Here is a 15,051-nt window from a genome sequence, read left to right on the forward strand (position 1 = left end):
TAAATAATGATTGATTACTGCTTATGAAAAAGTCTTTGATCATGTATTTAATTAGGAATTGTTTAACTTGGACAGTGAGCTCAAGGACAACTATAAACCACATTTAACGAATCGCACAGGTGGTACTTGTCCTGAGCCCCCTGAACAGACAGGATGTGAGCAGGACCATCTGACAATAACTACTGTGTGCAGCTGTGTCGTGACAGTAACTCAACCACGCTCGGGCGTCTGTCCAATGTCCCTGGCGTGTGCGGACCTTGTGGATCATGAGACAGTGCATGCCTGCACGTGGCACAACCTTAAAAGCTTGCATACACTAGGCATGTAAGCTGGTTTTGGTTTTGCTGAGTAAAAAGGCAGGCAGGCTCTGGGACTGGGTCAGAAGCCTCACCTAAGGGTGGATGCGCCATGTAGGAGCTTCCCAGTTACTGAAAGATTCCTGGTGCTGGCTGCAACGGGACTTCCCAGCTCAAGTGTGGGCCTGGATGTTGTTATTAAGGTGGTAATTGGTGATTTATAATTTTCTTAATCACTGTAATGCTTTGCAGTAATGATTTGATTCATCGCTCCTATTGCTCTTTTATCATATTATGCATAATGACTAGTACTGTTTCCTTTTATCATATTGCATACTATTTTCCTTTATTACATTGTAATATAATAAACTACATTTATTTTTATATTTTATTTGGAATCCATTTTCGCTTGGTACCCAGTCAGTCAGCAAAACAGGTACTTAGGCACCTACATAATGAGGGTTTTAAAAAAAAAAACCTTACTGTGCAGTGCTTTGAAGTCACTTGATTGCTTTTGAAAGCATTATCCACAAAAATAACAAAATTATTTACCTAAATTCAATTTCAATTAAAAAAATATCATTACGTAAAGGAAACAAAACTCACATTACAGTCCTGTAAACAAACATATATACACTTCCTATTACTGATTGATTTTAATGGGTTTTATTAGGAAATGAAGAGCTTCTTCCAAAAATACGTAACGTCACATTTCACTTGTAACTTTTTTATGTGCAGAGTTGAGCTGTAAGTTCTGCTGTTATTTCAGGTACTGCTTGAATTCCTCCAAAGAGTAATTGATCATCGAGACAAGAATAAAATGACATTAAAGAATGTTGCAATGGTGATGGCCCCAAACCTTTTCACATTTCATGGGTTTGGCTCAAAGACTATTGAACAAAGCGAGTTTGTTATGGCAGCTGGAACAGCAAATGTCATGCGCTTTATGATTCAGTACCAAAAACTTCTCTGGACAGTAAGTGTATTCTTAAGGGGCTGGGGGGGAATCATAAATTTTGCAAATGAGGCAACTGAACAAAGAAGTAATATGAACTTATTTCCATGATTTAGAGAAAGAATAGCCCCATCCAGCTGGGTTCTTGCTCATAGGTAACTCTTACGGGAGAGAAACAGAATAATTACATCTTACGGCATGGTTAAGCTCTGATGTTCAGAATTTTAATATTGTATGTACCATATGTAAACTCAAAAATAACTCTTGTATTTGGCCTATCAGTATATGTTGTTCTGAGGAATTCATTCTTTTCTGCTTAGAGATATTAGCAGGAAATGCAGTGGTTTAATCCATTTCCCTTTTGGGCCAAACTTCATTCAAACACACAAACATATGAAATGTGTTTTTATAAAACATGAGGTTGTGTCATGCTCTCAGGGAAAGCTCTAACTCAGATCAACTGAAGAAGTTTGGACTTTGTTGTGCATCAGCAACTTTAAACAGTTTTGACCTTTGCTGCATGTGAGGAAAAGTGATTATCACCATTGTACAGACCAAGTGTTGAGTGAATTTTTTTGGCTGAGGAAAGTAAAAACACTGCATAATTTGACCTCTCTTCCCCTGAGAGCCTACTGAATGGAATGTAACATCATACATGGAGTAGTTTGTAAACTGTTTCACAGCTTTATATTATTTGAATCTTTGTTTATTACTGGAAATAAATACTATTTTTTCAAGTTCTACCTGGCAATCTGTCGATTTAGAAAGTTTTGATGAGTTGGTGACATAAGGTAATTATGTAGATATTCATACTTACTATCTATATTTATCTAGATTCCTAAGTTTATTGTTAACCAAGTGAGAAAACAAAACACTGAAAGCCAGAAGAAGGAGAAGAAGGACAAAGCAATGAAGAAGCTTCTGAAAAAGATGGCATATGACCGGGAAAAGCATGAAAAACAGGAGAAGACCCTTAATGATGTAAGGAAACATACATCTGAAATACTTTGTTAATAAGACAGTAATTTATAGTGAAAAAATGGATATAGCAGAGGGGATGCCTACATTTATTTAACTGAGAATTTCAATAGATAGCAAAATAATGTGGGTTTCATAGTTTATGGGTTACCAGCATGACACATGTAGAGGGCTGGGCTGTTTTTTTGTCTTCCCAGATTTTTCAAAATAGTTTTTCTCTGAAAAATGATATCCCGCAGGTTGTTTCAATTTGGGCATCTGAAACAAAAGTACATTACGTCTGTATCTGTAGACGGCGCAAGTGTTGTGACAATGCCTTCAAACGCATTGTTGCCCAATGGAAGTCACAGCAGACCATGCATTTAACTAAAAAATACATAGATTTAACTATTTGATATTTAGTAGTGTTTGAAAACAAAGCCTGCTTTTAATCCTTCCTCCTATTGATATTTAGTAGTGTTTGAAAACAAAGCCTGCTTTTAATCCTTCCTCCTACAGGATTTCCCAAACCGCTGAATTCTTTGCTTCAGCGAATCTTTAAATATTCCTTGTAAAGTGGAGCATGCCAGAACATGCACAGCCTGCCCACCCCAAGAAAACCCAAATGATGAAACAAATGTAAAAAACTGGTAAACTGCTTCTTATGCAATATTGTCCAAGTGTCTACTCCCAACTTACCCCTGTATGTATAATCTGCAGTTCAGTATCTCTCCATTGGGTAATTGACTTCTGCCAGACCTGTCAATGATGCCAAGGCATAAGTTTCAGTGTAACACTCCTCACACATTCTTTACAATGAAGAAAAGAAAGAATCTTGTGGCATTATAGTGTTAATTTTTGCTGTACTCCAGAAATATTTTAATTGAGCTGTTCCTACTGACATTGAAACATTAAAAAAATGTATCTCATGTACCTTGATGTTAGTAATTACTATTTTTTGAAGCTCATTAGCCTATACAGTATAGCATCTTAATTATAATTGATTTGAAACAGATGATTCAAAAGTTATTTTAAATACATAAACAGGTAACACCAAATACGTGTATCTTGAGAACATGATGATTACATATCAGGTTTAGGTGGTATGAAAAGACCACCTTGGGGGTTGAAGTCATATTGAAGATTCTGGTGAATTAGAGACATCTCGTGGCAGCTTGTGAAAATGCATTGGTCTGGATGGTCTTTTTCTTGTCGAGTATGTGTATGGCAAACTGGTACAGAAGAGGGTTGTCATGTTCTAATAAAGGCATTTTTTTAAGCTATTAAGCCAAAAAATAGAATATGGAAAATTAATATGTTACAATATCCCTTGAGTCTGCCTGGTTTGATCTTGCAAGTGTACCTTTTTTATGTTTTTGAATGTGCAAATAGCTGGATCCTTTGAACAACTGCATCCAGTATCTGCTGGAGACTTATATTTGAGTGTTCCTACCTCATTTTGTACAGAATATTTGACACATCTCTTAATGTCCGAAATTGATTAATTCCCAAGGCATCACTTTGCCTTACTTTCATATCTGTCTATATGAAAGAATCTGTACACAGAATGAGGACTTACATACAATTTTAAAATACAGCTAATTAAACACTGACATTTGTTTTACACTGTGTAATAAGAAAAGAATTCTTTGAATACAATTCAGCTGAGTTATGATGAGCTGATACTGCTGCCATCCCCTGGTCAACATAGACATAACAGCACATACACTGAATAGGCAAATGCTGTTACAACTTCAGGTATTGGATTTTTTTTTTTATAATTCAGTGCTCTTGGTCTTTTAGAGTAAAATATGCCTTTTTAATCCTCTGGGGAGTTAGGGCTGAAGTCTCATGTAATACATTCTTACTCAAATGTAAATGTAAAGTTTCTATTCAATAATTTTCTTTAAGCCTTAGAATTCTGTGGGGATTTTCTTCAAAATTAAACGCTCGAGTTTTTCACAAATCCTTCATGCTTATTTGAAGCATTCAGTAATTTAGGTGCCTGAAGAACATATTAGTCTTAAAATCATATTCACAAATTCATAAGGCTTCATTGTGAATGCCAATTTGATACATTTTTCCAAGTAAAAAAATGTCTCATTCTCTAAGGAAAATTTCTTGTGTTCCCACCCCCGCCCCAAATTTTCAATTTATACTGCCTTAACTTGAAACTGAGGTGATTTTCCTGTGCAGTTCCTGAACTGCATTCACTATTAGATGGCAAGTGAGGCACCCAGACTGTGGTGAATCCCCACTCCAGTGAAAAATGTTTGAAACTTTAAGAGCTAATTATCTTGCAAGCAGCTGAATAAAAACTAAGTAAAAATTGCTCTAGTCTATCACATGCTGTGGCACAACACATGATTAAACATAGCTGGACAGAGCTTGAGTCATTTCCATAGCCTCCAGAACTATCGCAATATCTGCATTCTTATTGGCAGTCAGCTCATCTGGATAAAATTTCATCTTCACTCTGATGAGGTCTCTCTAGCAATCACATTTCCCCTTTTAAGACAGGCTAAATAGCATTGACTGCAAACTTGGGGCAAGATGTCTGTACAGTGCTGAGAATGGTTAATATTAGAGGGCTCATGAGGGTTAATTGAGAATGGTTAATACTAGAGGGCTCGTGAGTATTAATTGCTTTTCAGGATATCTACACATACCTGTGGCCCCGGGTCAGCATTAGGGATCAAGTCTTTATGTTGCAGTTGGGGTGCATAATGCTCTAGCCAGGCAAAGAAAGATGCCCTCAGGAAATTTACTTACTAGCATTAGTCAGGTTTATTCCATCTGTCGTTTTATTTCTCTGTATGTTGCAAGTGTTCCAAAAAAAGGAGCAGTTATGTTAGCAGCACAACACAATGCTACTGGCCTTATCTAGTACAGGTTAGAATAACCATTGTATCCCGTAGCTGTTCTGTTTGCATAACCTGTTTGGATTTTCACACTCTAGCGTTACTGACTGGCTGAATTTATTATCCACTGCAGTGCCAGATTATTTACTAAAAAAATTGCTACCTGCTAAATCATTTCTCTTTATATAGTTTTATAGTTTTTTTGTCCCAGACTAGGTGCAACACTTTGCAGTTCAAAGAGAAAGTGTGCATCACGTTTCTTTCAGACTAGGTCTCCTATGTGGCAAGATCCTTTTGAATTCCAGTTTTGTTCTTCATAATGCTTATGCTTCTTTCCTGCTTGGTATTCTCACATTTAGTAAGTATTTATTATATTCCATCATCTGAGTCATTAGTGAAAATACTGCATAGTCACCTCGTTCCTCTCTACATTTAGCCTGATGTATATTTAAGTGTGTCATGCAAAATGGAACGGAGAGTCTCTAACGAGACCCACCCCAGACCCCATAGCCAAGCAGCTGTGGTTCTTTTGTGAGAGATATATTGAAGTCCCTCTGAAAAGAAAGGGTTTGAAAGAAGGGTACCTCACAGGTGACTGCTGTGCCTGCTCTACAGACTAAATGTTGTAGGCCAGTGTATTTTCCACCAACTAAGGATGTATCTCTCTTCAGGTTTTTAAAGTGTGCAAGTACCTAACTCAGCCAGAGGTTTCAGTGTTGTAATCTTCACCCTGAGAGAGCCTGTGAGGTAGGAGAGGGGACTCACAAACTGAATGGTATAGGTGACTCGCGTTTCAGCATGTTGTCAATCACCTTACAAGTATCTGGCTTATATGTTACGATACGAAGCCCTAACTTGGATGTTTTGAACTGTGCTGTGCAGAGAACAGTTCCTTCTGTGACTCTCCTCCTGGGTGCTTGATGGCCACGTTTTCTTTCCCACCAAGTCGCACGGTGAATGGGCTAGGGGAATGCTCAGTATCTGTTCTCTCTATAGTTAGGCATCACGAGCAGACTGTGCAGATGAGCATGAGTTCTTCTGTAAATGCAGGTGGTGAAAGTGGCAAAATGCATTAATTAGCTGAGCTGATAATGATTCTGTCTGAATAAACAAAGTAATTATTCTGTTTGATCTGTGACTGTAATGTTACAGGTCTGTGGCCGTTTCTTGTTCTTTCTTTCATATACTCAAAGCAGGCAGGTTTGTAAATAATTTTTCATGTGTCTGCTGTATAGAAAAAAATCCTAAACCTGTTATCCAGCTGAAGGCTGGAAAAACTCCATTAAAATCATCTGAGACAATCATACGTAATTGTATAAAAAAAAATGAAAACCAATTTAAATGTACTGTGCTGAATTTGATGAAAGACCAGTTAGGGACATCTGTAAATAACCCTCTCATCCTTAAAGGTTTCCCTTCCTTTTGTGAGGATCCCAACAGTTTGAAAAGAGGCAAAAGCTTTTTAAGCAAGAGTTAACTTCCTAGCAGATGGCTACAGCCACTGTTTCCATAGGTGGAAGCCTTAAAGAAGAGATTTGACAAATTCAGGGGTAAATATAGGGAGTTGCTCTTTGAAATCCATTGCAATCTTAGGAATCTTTGATTCCATGATTACTACAAAGCAAATTCTCAATTTGGTGATTCTTAATGCTTTAGACATAAAATAATTGTGTTGAGTATTTTTAAATCAGTAAATAATAAGACTGAATATAGAAAGATTGTTTAGTTTTTTAATACCATAGCTCATCACTTGTATAATAATGAGCCTTTAGCTTTCCCAGGAAGCTGTGCTTCTGATTCTGCTCACATTTGTACTTGTTCTATATTCGTTTAACTCTGATGGTTTCAGAGAACCTATTCTAGATTCACAGATGCCCAGATTTTTTCATTGATTATGGAAGAAGAAATGTTCAGCCTTACAGTTGGAGTAAACAGAGGGGGGGAAGAGAATGAACTGTCTTAATCAACCTTGACTATTGAGACACATTTCTTCTCCTGTCAAAATGAGTACATTTGGGTAAATGGTAATGTAATACGAATAGAAAAATTACTTCAAGATTTCCAGGAACAGAAATTAGGACCTTATTCACAAATAAATGATGCCTTTTATAACTTCAAATCTCATGTGCTGCAAGTTGAACAGAAAAACTGTCCTTTGGAGTCCTCCTTCTCTGTAACTAATATGATTGATATTCATCATCAAGGATTTTGGGGTTGAAATAAAATACAAATCCATTATGTAATCAGACCTGCAGGTTGACTTGCTGAATATGTTCTGGAGAATAAAAAATAGGGAGAAAAAACTGCAGTAGAGAGTATGTTTTAAAAGGAAATTGTATTTGAAAAGAGGAATCACTTAAAGTAGACTGACCCATGAATACTTCGTGATTTCTTTTTTTGGCATGGAATTCAGATTAAATGAAACTGGAAAGGTTTCTTCTGGAAGTTTTAGTGGGGTGGTGGTGCAGGGGGGTTGCCTGGCTTTCATGCCTCTAGCAAGTCTTCTGTATCAATCTCGTATGCTTCTTATCATACCGAAGTGTGTTCTTAATATAGCAGTAATTTTTATTGTTATTCTTAACATCTTTGAAAAATAATTAAACACTACTGTTCTTTAGTTCCAAAGTTCTCCCTGTTACTAAAAAGAGATTTGAAGGTCTGATGTAATTTAATGAATTACTGTGTAGTTACATATTTCTGCAGCAAAGTGTACAGTAAAGTACAGAGCACTGTACTAAGTTACTTATTCCATACTGTATTTTGAGAAGCTTATCAAAGACAGCTGCTAGCAGCTTTGTTCCAGCAGTGTTATTGCTTTGCAGGCTGATGTTCCTCAGGGAGTGATACGGGTGCAAGCGCCTCATCTTTCGAAAGTTTCCATGGCAATACAGCTGACAGAAGAACTGAAAGCTGGTGATGTAGTAGCCAGGTTTCTCAGCCAGAAAAGGTACGATCACATTTTTGTTTTGCTATCATTTTGGGAAAAGTGGCTTATAAAAAAAGTTTTTACGTACTTTAAGTTCATGAGAGTTCATGAACTTTTTGGCCAAATTTGGCCATTAGAATACATGCTTGAGGAATTAACATAATGCTTCTAATGTCATTAAAGCTCACAAAGCCTTCAGGAACATGAGTGCTGTTAGTTAAAAATCAACTGCTATTTAATCTGATGGGTTGGGAACAGTTTTGTAAATTTCTGTGGACAAGACAGAAGGGAACTCCAAGAAAATAAGTCTAGAAAGCAAAGAAATGAGGAAAAGACAAAATATTTTGTTAATATATATAAATATAGCAACAGTATAGGTATTGGGATATAAGTATGTGCAAATGTCATGCATGTACAGTGATTTAAAAGAAAAGCTACATCTGAGTCATCCAAATCCATTTACAAAGGGAGAAGTTTTAATCAAGCTTTTACATCTATTTTTTTACATATATGAGCAAAGTAAGAAATCAATCAGAACAGACTTAGCAAACCCCCAATACTTCACACATTTGCATATACAACTATTCATACAAAAGCAATAATATGGTAGTTGAGATTAAGAAATGCTTTTTCCTAAATGCTCTTTTTAGAGGTTTATACTTTTAACAGAAAGTTATTTTCTGGCTGTGCTGGAGCATATATTATTACAATTAGACAGTGAGAATAATATAATCCCCTTGTAATACGGGGACTTCATTCTTCCACTGTCTTTTTTACTACTATTAGTTGCAGCAAAATTAAAACCAGAGAGAATATGTTTTCTCCCACCCAACCATAAGGTTTTTCCAGAAGTAGGAAGTATTTGGGGGAAATACTTGTTTCTGCAGCAGCAGTGAAAGAGAAATCAGAGGGTAAATATCAAGCTACTTGCTAATAACAATGCAATTCTTTTCTAAACCCCACAGTTTCCTCACATCTATCTTATTTTACCTTTTCTATAGTGCATTGCTCACTTGCAGGACTTATCATTTGCACTAGCATGCAAGGGTGTTCTTGTTCACTTACTGTATCAGTAAATGAGTATAAACACAAAGGATTTATGACAGGTACACTGCTGATCTTCATTAGCATAATTTCTCCCAGACACATCTAAGTGGCCAATGTACAAGCTCTTTCACAATATAGTTATTCATTGTGTTTTGTTCCTGACAGTGGAAATGTCCAAACACTCAAGAAAGAAGAGGTCTTTCTTTATGAAATAGGAGGAAATATTGGTAAGAATGGCTTCTGAACAACATTTTGCTAGAATAGGATTCCTTGGCATGTTGTCCGTGGGCTTCACTGTGGTTGCAGTTTTATTCATGTCCCTAGTTCTCCCTGACACTAAGGCAGACAGTTAACCTTGGGGAGAAGGAAGCAGAGCTGTCAGTGTGATCATCATATTAGTAGTATCTTACTATTTCTCCCAGAGGAAGATGGCAGCTGTAACAGATGTTCCTGATAGATATGTACAGTGAAGAAGCACAGAAAGGTTGGATAGGAAGGTGTTTGGGAGTTCATCTTGCTCATCAGTTCGTATCAAAGCATAATAAGTGAACTCATAGCCCTTCATGCTCAGCATTTGAGCATTGCTTGCAGGTTCCTTTGGGGAAAAAAATACTCAGCCAGAAAGATGACCTAGTGATGAAATTTTCCAGTAGTTAGTTTTTCCTGCTCTTTATCTTCCACACCCTCTTGATTGAAGAAAATAGCAGATCAGCAAGGTTATTGCCAAAGGATAATTTTGAACACAGGTCTGAAATTTTCTTCAATGAATGCAAAAGTATTTTCACATTGGGAGTCAGTTCTAATCACAGTATTTTTCATATGCTCAGGGGAAAAAAAAAAAAAGAACTAAAAGCAGTATTGGATTGGGCTTACATTTACTTTTTTCTTTTTAACTGTTACCTGTTAAACTTTATTTCAAGTTATAAAATTTCATGAATACCCAGTACTTCTGTACTCTGCATGTTTAAATCCTGTGTGTAAATAGCTACTTCTAGCATTTTTGTTTTATCTAATCACTATTTTAAATCAATTTTTTTGTGTGTGTCTAAACCAAAAGATGTAAAGTAAGCTAAAAATAACACTTCCCTAAGCTCCCTAAACCAGATATGTTCTAGTGTTTTTACTAAGTCTGATGGCAAAAAAGAAGTTACTAAGATAGCTGGATGGCAGATCAATATAGTGTATGTTCTCTTGCATATCCAGTATGTACATACATTTGCTGTTAAAGCAGGCTGTGATCCCAGATATAAGATTTTTTTGAAGGAGTATCTGATTTATTGTACAGAGCTGTAATCATTGTAGAAAAAAGTTTTTGTAACAGAATTCCAATGAAACTAGAACAACCTACTATTACTTTAGACGTGACAGAAATTGTATGTCTGTCAGTGAAAATACATGGATAGTTGCAGATTTGTTTTGTTATGAAATAGGATCTTTCCAGACAATTGCAACTTTAATCAGCCCTTACAAATGCTGGTCCTTATTCTCTCAGTTGAGATAAGAGAAACTTCCTGACTTTAACCTGCTGTACAGGTTTAAGTAAACAAGCTGTCATGATCTCTTGCCATTTCTCTCTCCCTGCCCAAAGTGGCTGACCCATGTAGAGGGAGCCCCAAAGTGAGAAGCCTCGACAGGCTCATGGTACAATTATAAGCATAAGCATATGAGTGTACCATGCACAGTGCTGCAATCCTGTCCCCTGCAGATGGAGGTGCTGAAGCCTTCAGATATTTTTTGAGTACTCAGTACGTCGTAGGGCTTCAGGATACTGAACAGGACTTCTGCCATTGCTTTGTGCGTGGGACTGGATAGGGACGTGGCAAACCACTGTCCCTGTGCTCTCTCTGCCTGAACATGCTGCACTGTGTGAGGGAGAGGGCCTAATTCAGCAGCGTGGGCAGTACAGGTCATGTCGGTTGGGATAAAAATCCTAGAGGGAAGACAGGCTGCCACCTGTCAAGGAGAGCAAATGGAGAGGGAGCAGATGGAGACCAAGCCTGGTCGAGCAGGGTTTCTTGCCTTCTTGCCTGCCCTGCAAGGAGTCCAAAGGGCTGGCAGACAAACCCAGCTGCAGTGTCACACCTTTGCTTGCCTCCTGCTTCAGGAGCACATGTGCTGGAAATGTCTGGCTGGCACATGGGCCATCTACCCCAGCCACATGCACAGTGGAGTATGAGAGGGGCTGTGATGTATAGCTGCAAACGCATGAGATAGTGCTTTCCCTGTAGGGAAGTGGCAGGAGATGCAGATCTTGATGCATCAGCATCTGCTATTTTCATCATAGCTACTAGACATAAATGAATTGCTTGTAATGCACCGAGAACGCTGTACTGCTTTTCCCTCCTAGGACAGCAATCATTGCAAGTGCTATGCAGAACTGCTGACCAAGAGGAGCAGGATAGGGAGAACACCTTAGCAAGGACAAACCTTACTCAAGCTTTCCGTTTAAGAAGGGGGAAATCACCTGAAATTTTAGTGGGCTTCTGTGCAAACCTAGTGTTTATGTTGAACCACGAGAGGACCAGGGCATTGCTCCTTTTTTCCTAAACCTTCACAGAGGGGAGCTCCCATGTACATGGTCTGTGTGAAAAGTGTGATCTAGAACGTGCCACAGATGTGTGTGGCAGAGCCCCTACTCTCCTTACCTCTTCCTCTGTCCCCCTTCCTCCCCAGGACAGATAGGAAGGGTAAGAGCATTTTAGCTGCATCGTCCTTTGTTTAATACTACAGAGAGGGCTTGAAGAAAAACCTAAATAGAATAAGACAGTGACAAGAACTTTGAAAGTTGTTTCCTTTCTTTTTTTGGTACTGATGTAACCACATCTCTCTTGTGTTTCTAGGAGAACGCTGCCTTGATGATGATACCTACATGAAGGACCTATACCAGCTCAACCCAAATGCTGAGTGGGTTATAAAATCTAAGCAGAGCTAAACTCACAAATAATGGCACAAGAACAACCTGTGGACTTACTTTGTAAGGGTGAATGTTTCAAAGGGATAGTGTGTCCTTTCAACGTTCAACTGTTATCTATATTAATAGTCCCTTATCCAGTTTAAAAAAAAAAGAAAAGTGATGGAAACCCAGCAATGATTACCAGTAATTTTTCAGTTTTGCTTGCAGAAAAGTTCTGGAGATAGCACAGTTTCCTACTCGTATTTGAAATGAGAGTAAGTACCTTAAATATTTCAATGGCACTAATCTACCTCCCATCTGGTAGGTCTTGTTTCAGAAGAATTTATTTTTCAAACAGATGTTTAACCTCTTTATATTAAGAGTTCTACAATCTGTTTGTGTAGAATTGTATGTTCATATAGGTCTTTACAGTGCTAGTAGACTAGAGAACCAAATCCTGATCAGCACTTCTGAATGGCATGGTATTAAAAATACCTAAAACCAGTTATATGAATTTCCCAAGTAAGTGTGAAATTCACGGGAAAAAACTGCAATGCAATATATTTTGTATTTGAAAGTCCTAATTTTGTTCACTTTCTAGTAGTTTGCCGAAAACTATTTAAAAGCAACTATGAAAATGCTTTCTATGGAGCTTTTATTTTAGATCTTTTAAATATTTTTTATTCCTATTCCAGCTGATTGTATTCTTGAGATTATTAAAAAAGAAAAAAAAAGAAAAAAAAAAAAAAGAAAGGACCATGTGAAAAGGTGAGTCATTTTTAAAGCTCAGCACTCTTGGCAGTGTCCTTTATGGAAAATTGTCATGCACTAGAAAGACCTTTAGGTTTTTCAGCAATGATGTGCAGCCATATTACATACACTGGTTTTGGACATCTGATAGACTGCATTTTGTGAATGCCAAAGCCTGCCAATTACTAGCACAGTCAAAACTTTTAGGAAGTTTAAAATAACTGTGGAGGAAAACTGTAGCCTAAATTTTATAGGTAGCAAACCACCAAACCTTTCACTCAAAATCAGTGTAAAGGTCTACTGTGGAGTTCACATAGGCTTTTAGGATATTATCTACCATCAGCTGTATGTCTTGTCTGTCCTGGACAAGGCTAGAAATCAAGTTCCGATTTCCCTGACGTTGATAGATGCTGTCTACACCACTTCAAAAACTAATAGTGCAATGGTGAACTATTGCAAGTCCTTCACTTTGCAGGGAAGGACTGAAAACTCCCTGTGGAATTCACTAATAATGGATTATAGACTGCTGTGGCTTGTTGCATCGCAGAGAGCTGTGGGCTGTAGCTGCAGAGCCCCAGTCCCACAGCGATGCTTTGGGCTCACTAACTTATGTACCACTTTACAATTTATTTGTAAACTAGCTCAGCCATTCTTAAGTTCTCACACCTGCTGACTACCTGAAATAACTACTGTGAAATTATATCCTTGGAATGAAATACTTTCTTTCAGTGCACACACAGAATTATATTGACCTCATAGGGAGTATTCTACATACAATCAAGGACTGAATTACATTTTTTTTTACATGATCAAAGCTGATTAAAGGAATAAAGGGCCTTTCTGCTGAGCTTTGAATACAGGCCCTGACTGTGTTGTTCCCAAAGTAACCACTGGAACTCTCCCTTTCATATACAAGCAGTGAAACAGAACTCTGAAAGGTCATAGAAAAATTAGACATCTACTGATTAGTTATCCACAGCATACGAACAATTTTGTGGGCATATGTATTTATTGTTTTTTAAAGTCAAAGGCTGTCTTCATATGGAAAGGAAGCACTGAAAGATTCTCAAAAGCAGGATGAAATGTGACTGTACTGCCCTTGATGCTCCATCTAGCTGGGTACCCTGACATGGTATAGCACTGTGCCGCTGTGGGTGAACCCTGTAAGACAAATCACTTTTGTCAGTAGAACAAACTACACTCCCTGTTCTTTAAGTGTAAGGAGTAGCGTAGAAAACCAGTACAATGCTTAGGTGAATATTTATGAATGTAATGGAATAAATATAAGGATTTTTTTGTCATGTAATACAAAAATGATGTGTGTTTTCATAATACATTATAGTTCTGTAAAAGATTACTTGTTACTGGAACTCTAGATGTTATTCTCATCAGGAGCGAAGTGCAGATGATAGTAACAGCTGTACAGTTTCAGTATAAAATTACAACCGCCCTGTGGCTATGATCTCTTAAATAACTTTGTTTCTGGTTTAGTGCCATTATCTTTTTTTAATTTAAAAAGCTCTTTTATAATTAAATGTTTTTTCTGACTTCTTTTCTCATTTGAATTCTTGTATTTGTATGTAAAGCATACACAATTGATACTAAGTGGTGATTGTTTTTTAATTTCACACTTTATATCTTTGTAGGTAGTTTGTAGTTTTGCACATGAAGAGAGACATTGATAAGTTAGAAGGGGTCTTGGCAACATGAATGCTTGCTGGAAAAAGAAATATTGGCTCAAAGTTTAAAATTTCACTGCAATCACAGTGCACTTTAGCTAAATCTGTAATGTAACACTTACTGGGTATATGCAAGGGAACAGCAATCCTCTCAGCATTTATTGAAAATACTGGCGCTTAGTTCCTCATAATTAAAAAATTAAATTAGGGCACAAAAGGGAAGTCCAAGACGCATTCAGGTAAGCTGATAAGAATCGTTTATAATTAAGAAGACAAGGTTGCTTGGATTGCTTATTCGGGGCAGTTTGCCAGCTGATCTTGCTTGACTGACAACTTGGGAAACACATCTGCAGGGTTTTTTTCACCCAGCTGACAGATCCATTGATTTAACACTTTGTGTGCAGCCTCTTTGGCTGTGCTGGATGCCTCCCTGCCACTCTGCCCACACTGGAGGACTGGGATGGGGGAAGGAAGGAGTGGGGCAGCAGGTGGTGGCCTCTTGTACCGCTGCTAAGATGATGTGGAGCCTGTAAGGATGGTTTTGTGCTCAAAAATCATCCTCTAGTGTATATTTAGGAGTGGTGGTGAGAGCTCCGCAGTGCCTGAGTGGGGTGTTGACACCTTTCTTGCACTGCTTGTCCTCTTCCAAAGACCATAGAGAGTGAACTCACTTTCCACAGCCTCCTG

The 15,051-nt window shown here is 37.7% G+C and overlaps 1 protein-coding gene across 2 annotated transcripts in view; it reads left to right on the top strand.

Moving 5' to 3' along the window:
* The window catches only part of ARHGAP18 (Rho GTPase activating protein 18), a 101,083-nt gene extending 86,851 nt beyond the window's left edge, over window positions 1-14,232 (top strand). For both annotated transcript variants that reach the window (XM_055714479.1, XM_055714478.1), the window contains exons 11-15: window positions 1,066-1,272; window positions 2,086-2,232; window positions 7,892-8,016; window positions 9,208-9,269; window positions 11,883-14,232. In XM_055714479.1, coding sequence (XP_055570454.1) covers window positions 1,066-1,272; window positions 2,086-2,232; window positions 7,892-8,016; window positions 9,208-9,269; window positions 11,883-11,974 — 633 coding nt within the window. In that variant the 3' untranslated portion in view covers window positions 11,975-14,232. The remainder of the gene's footprint in view (window positions 1-1,065; window positions 1,273-2,085; window positions 2,233-7,891; window positions 8,017-9,207; window positions 9,270-11,882) is intronic.
* Window positions 14,233-15,051: the final 819 nt, after the last annotated feature.

This window comes from Falco cherrug, chromosome 6 (assembly GCF_023634085.1).
Source record: "Falco cherrug isolate bFalChe1 chromosome 6, bFalChe1.pri, whole genome shotgun sequence".
NCBI lineage: Eukaryota > Metazoa > Chordata > Aves > Falconiformes > Falconidae > Falco > Falco cherrug.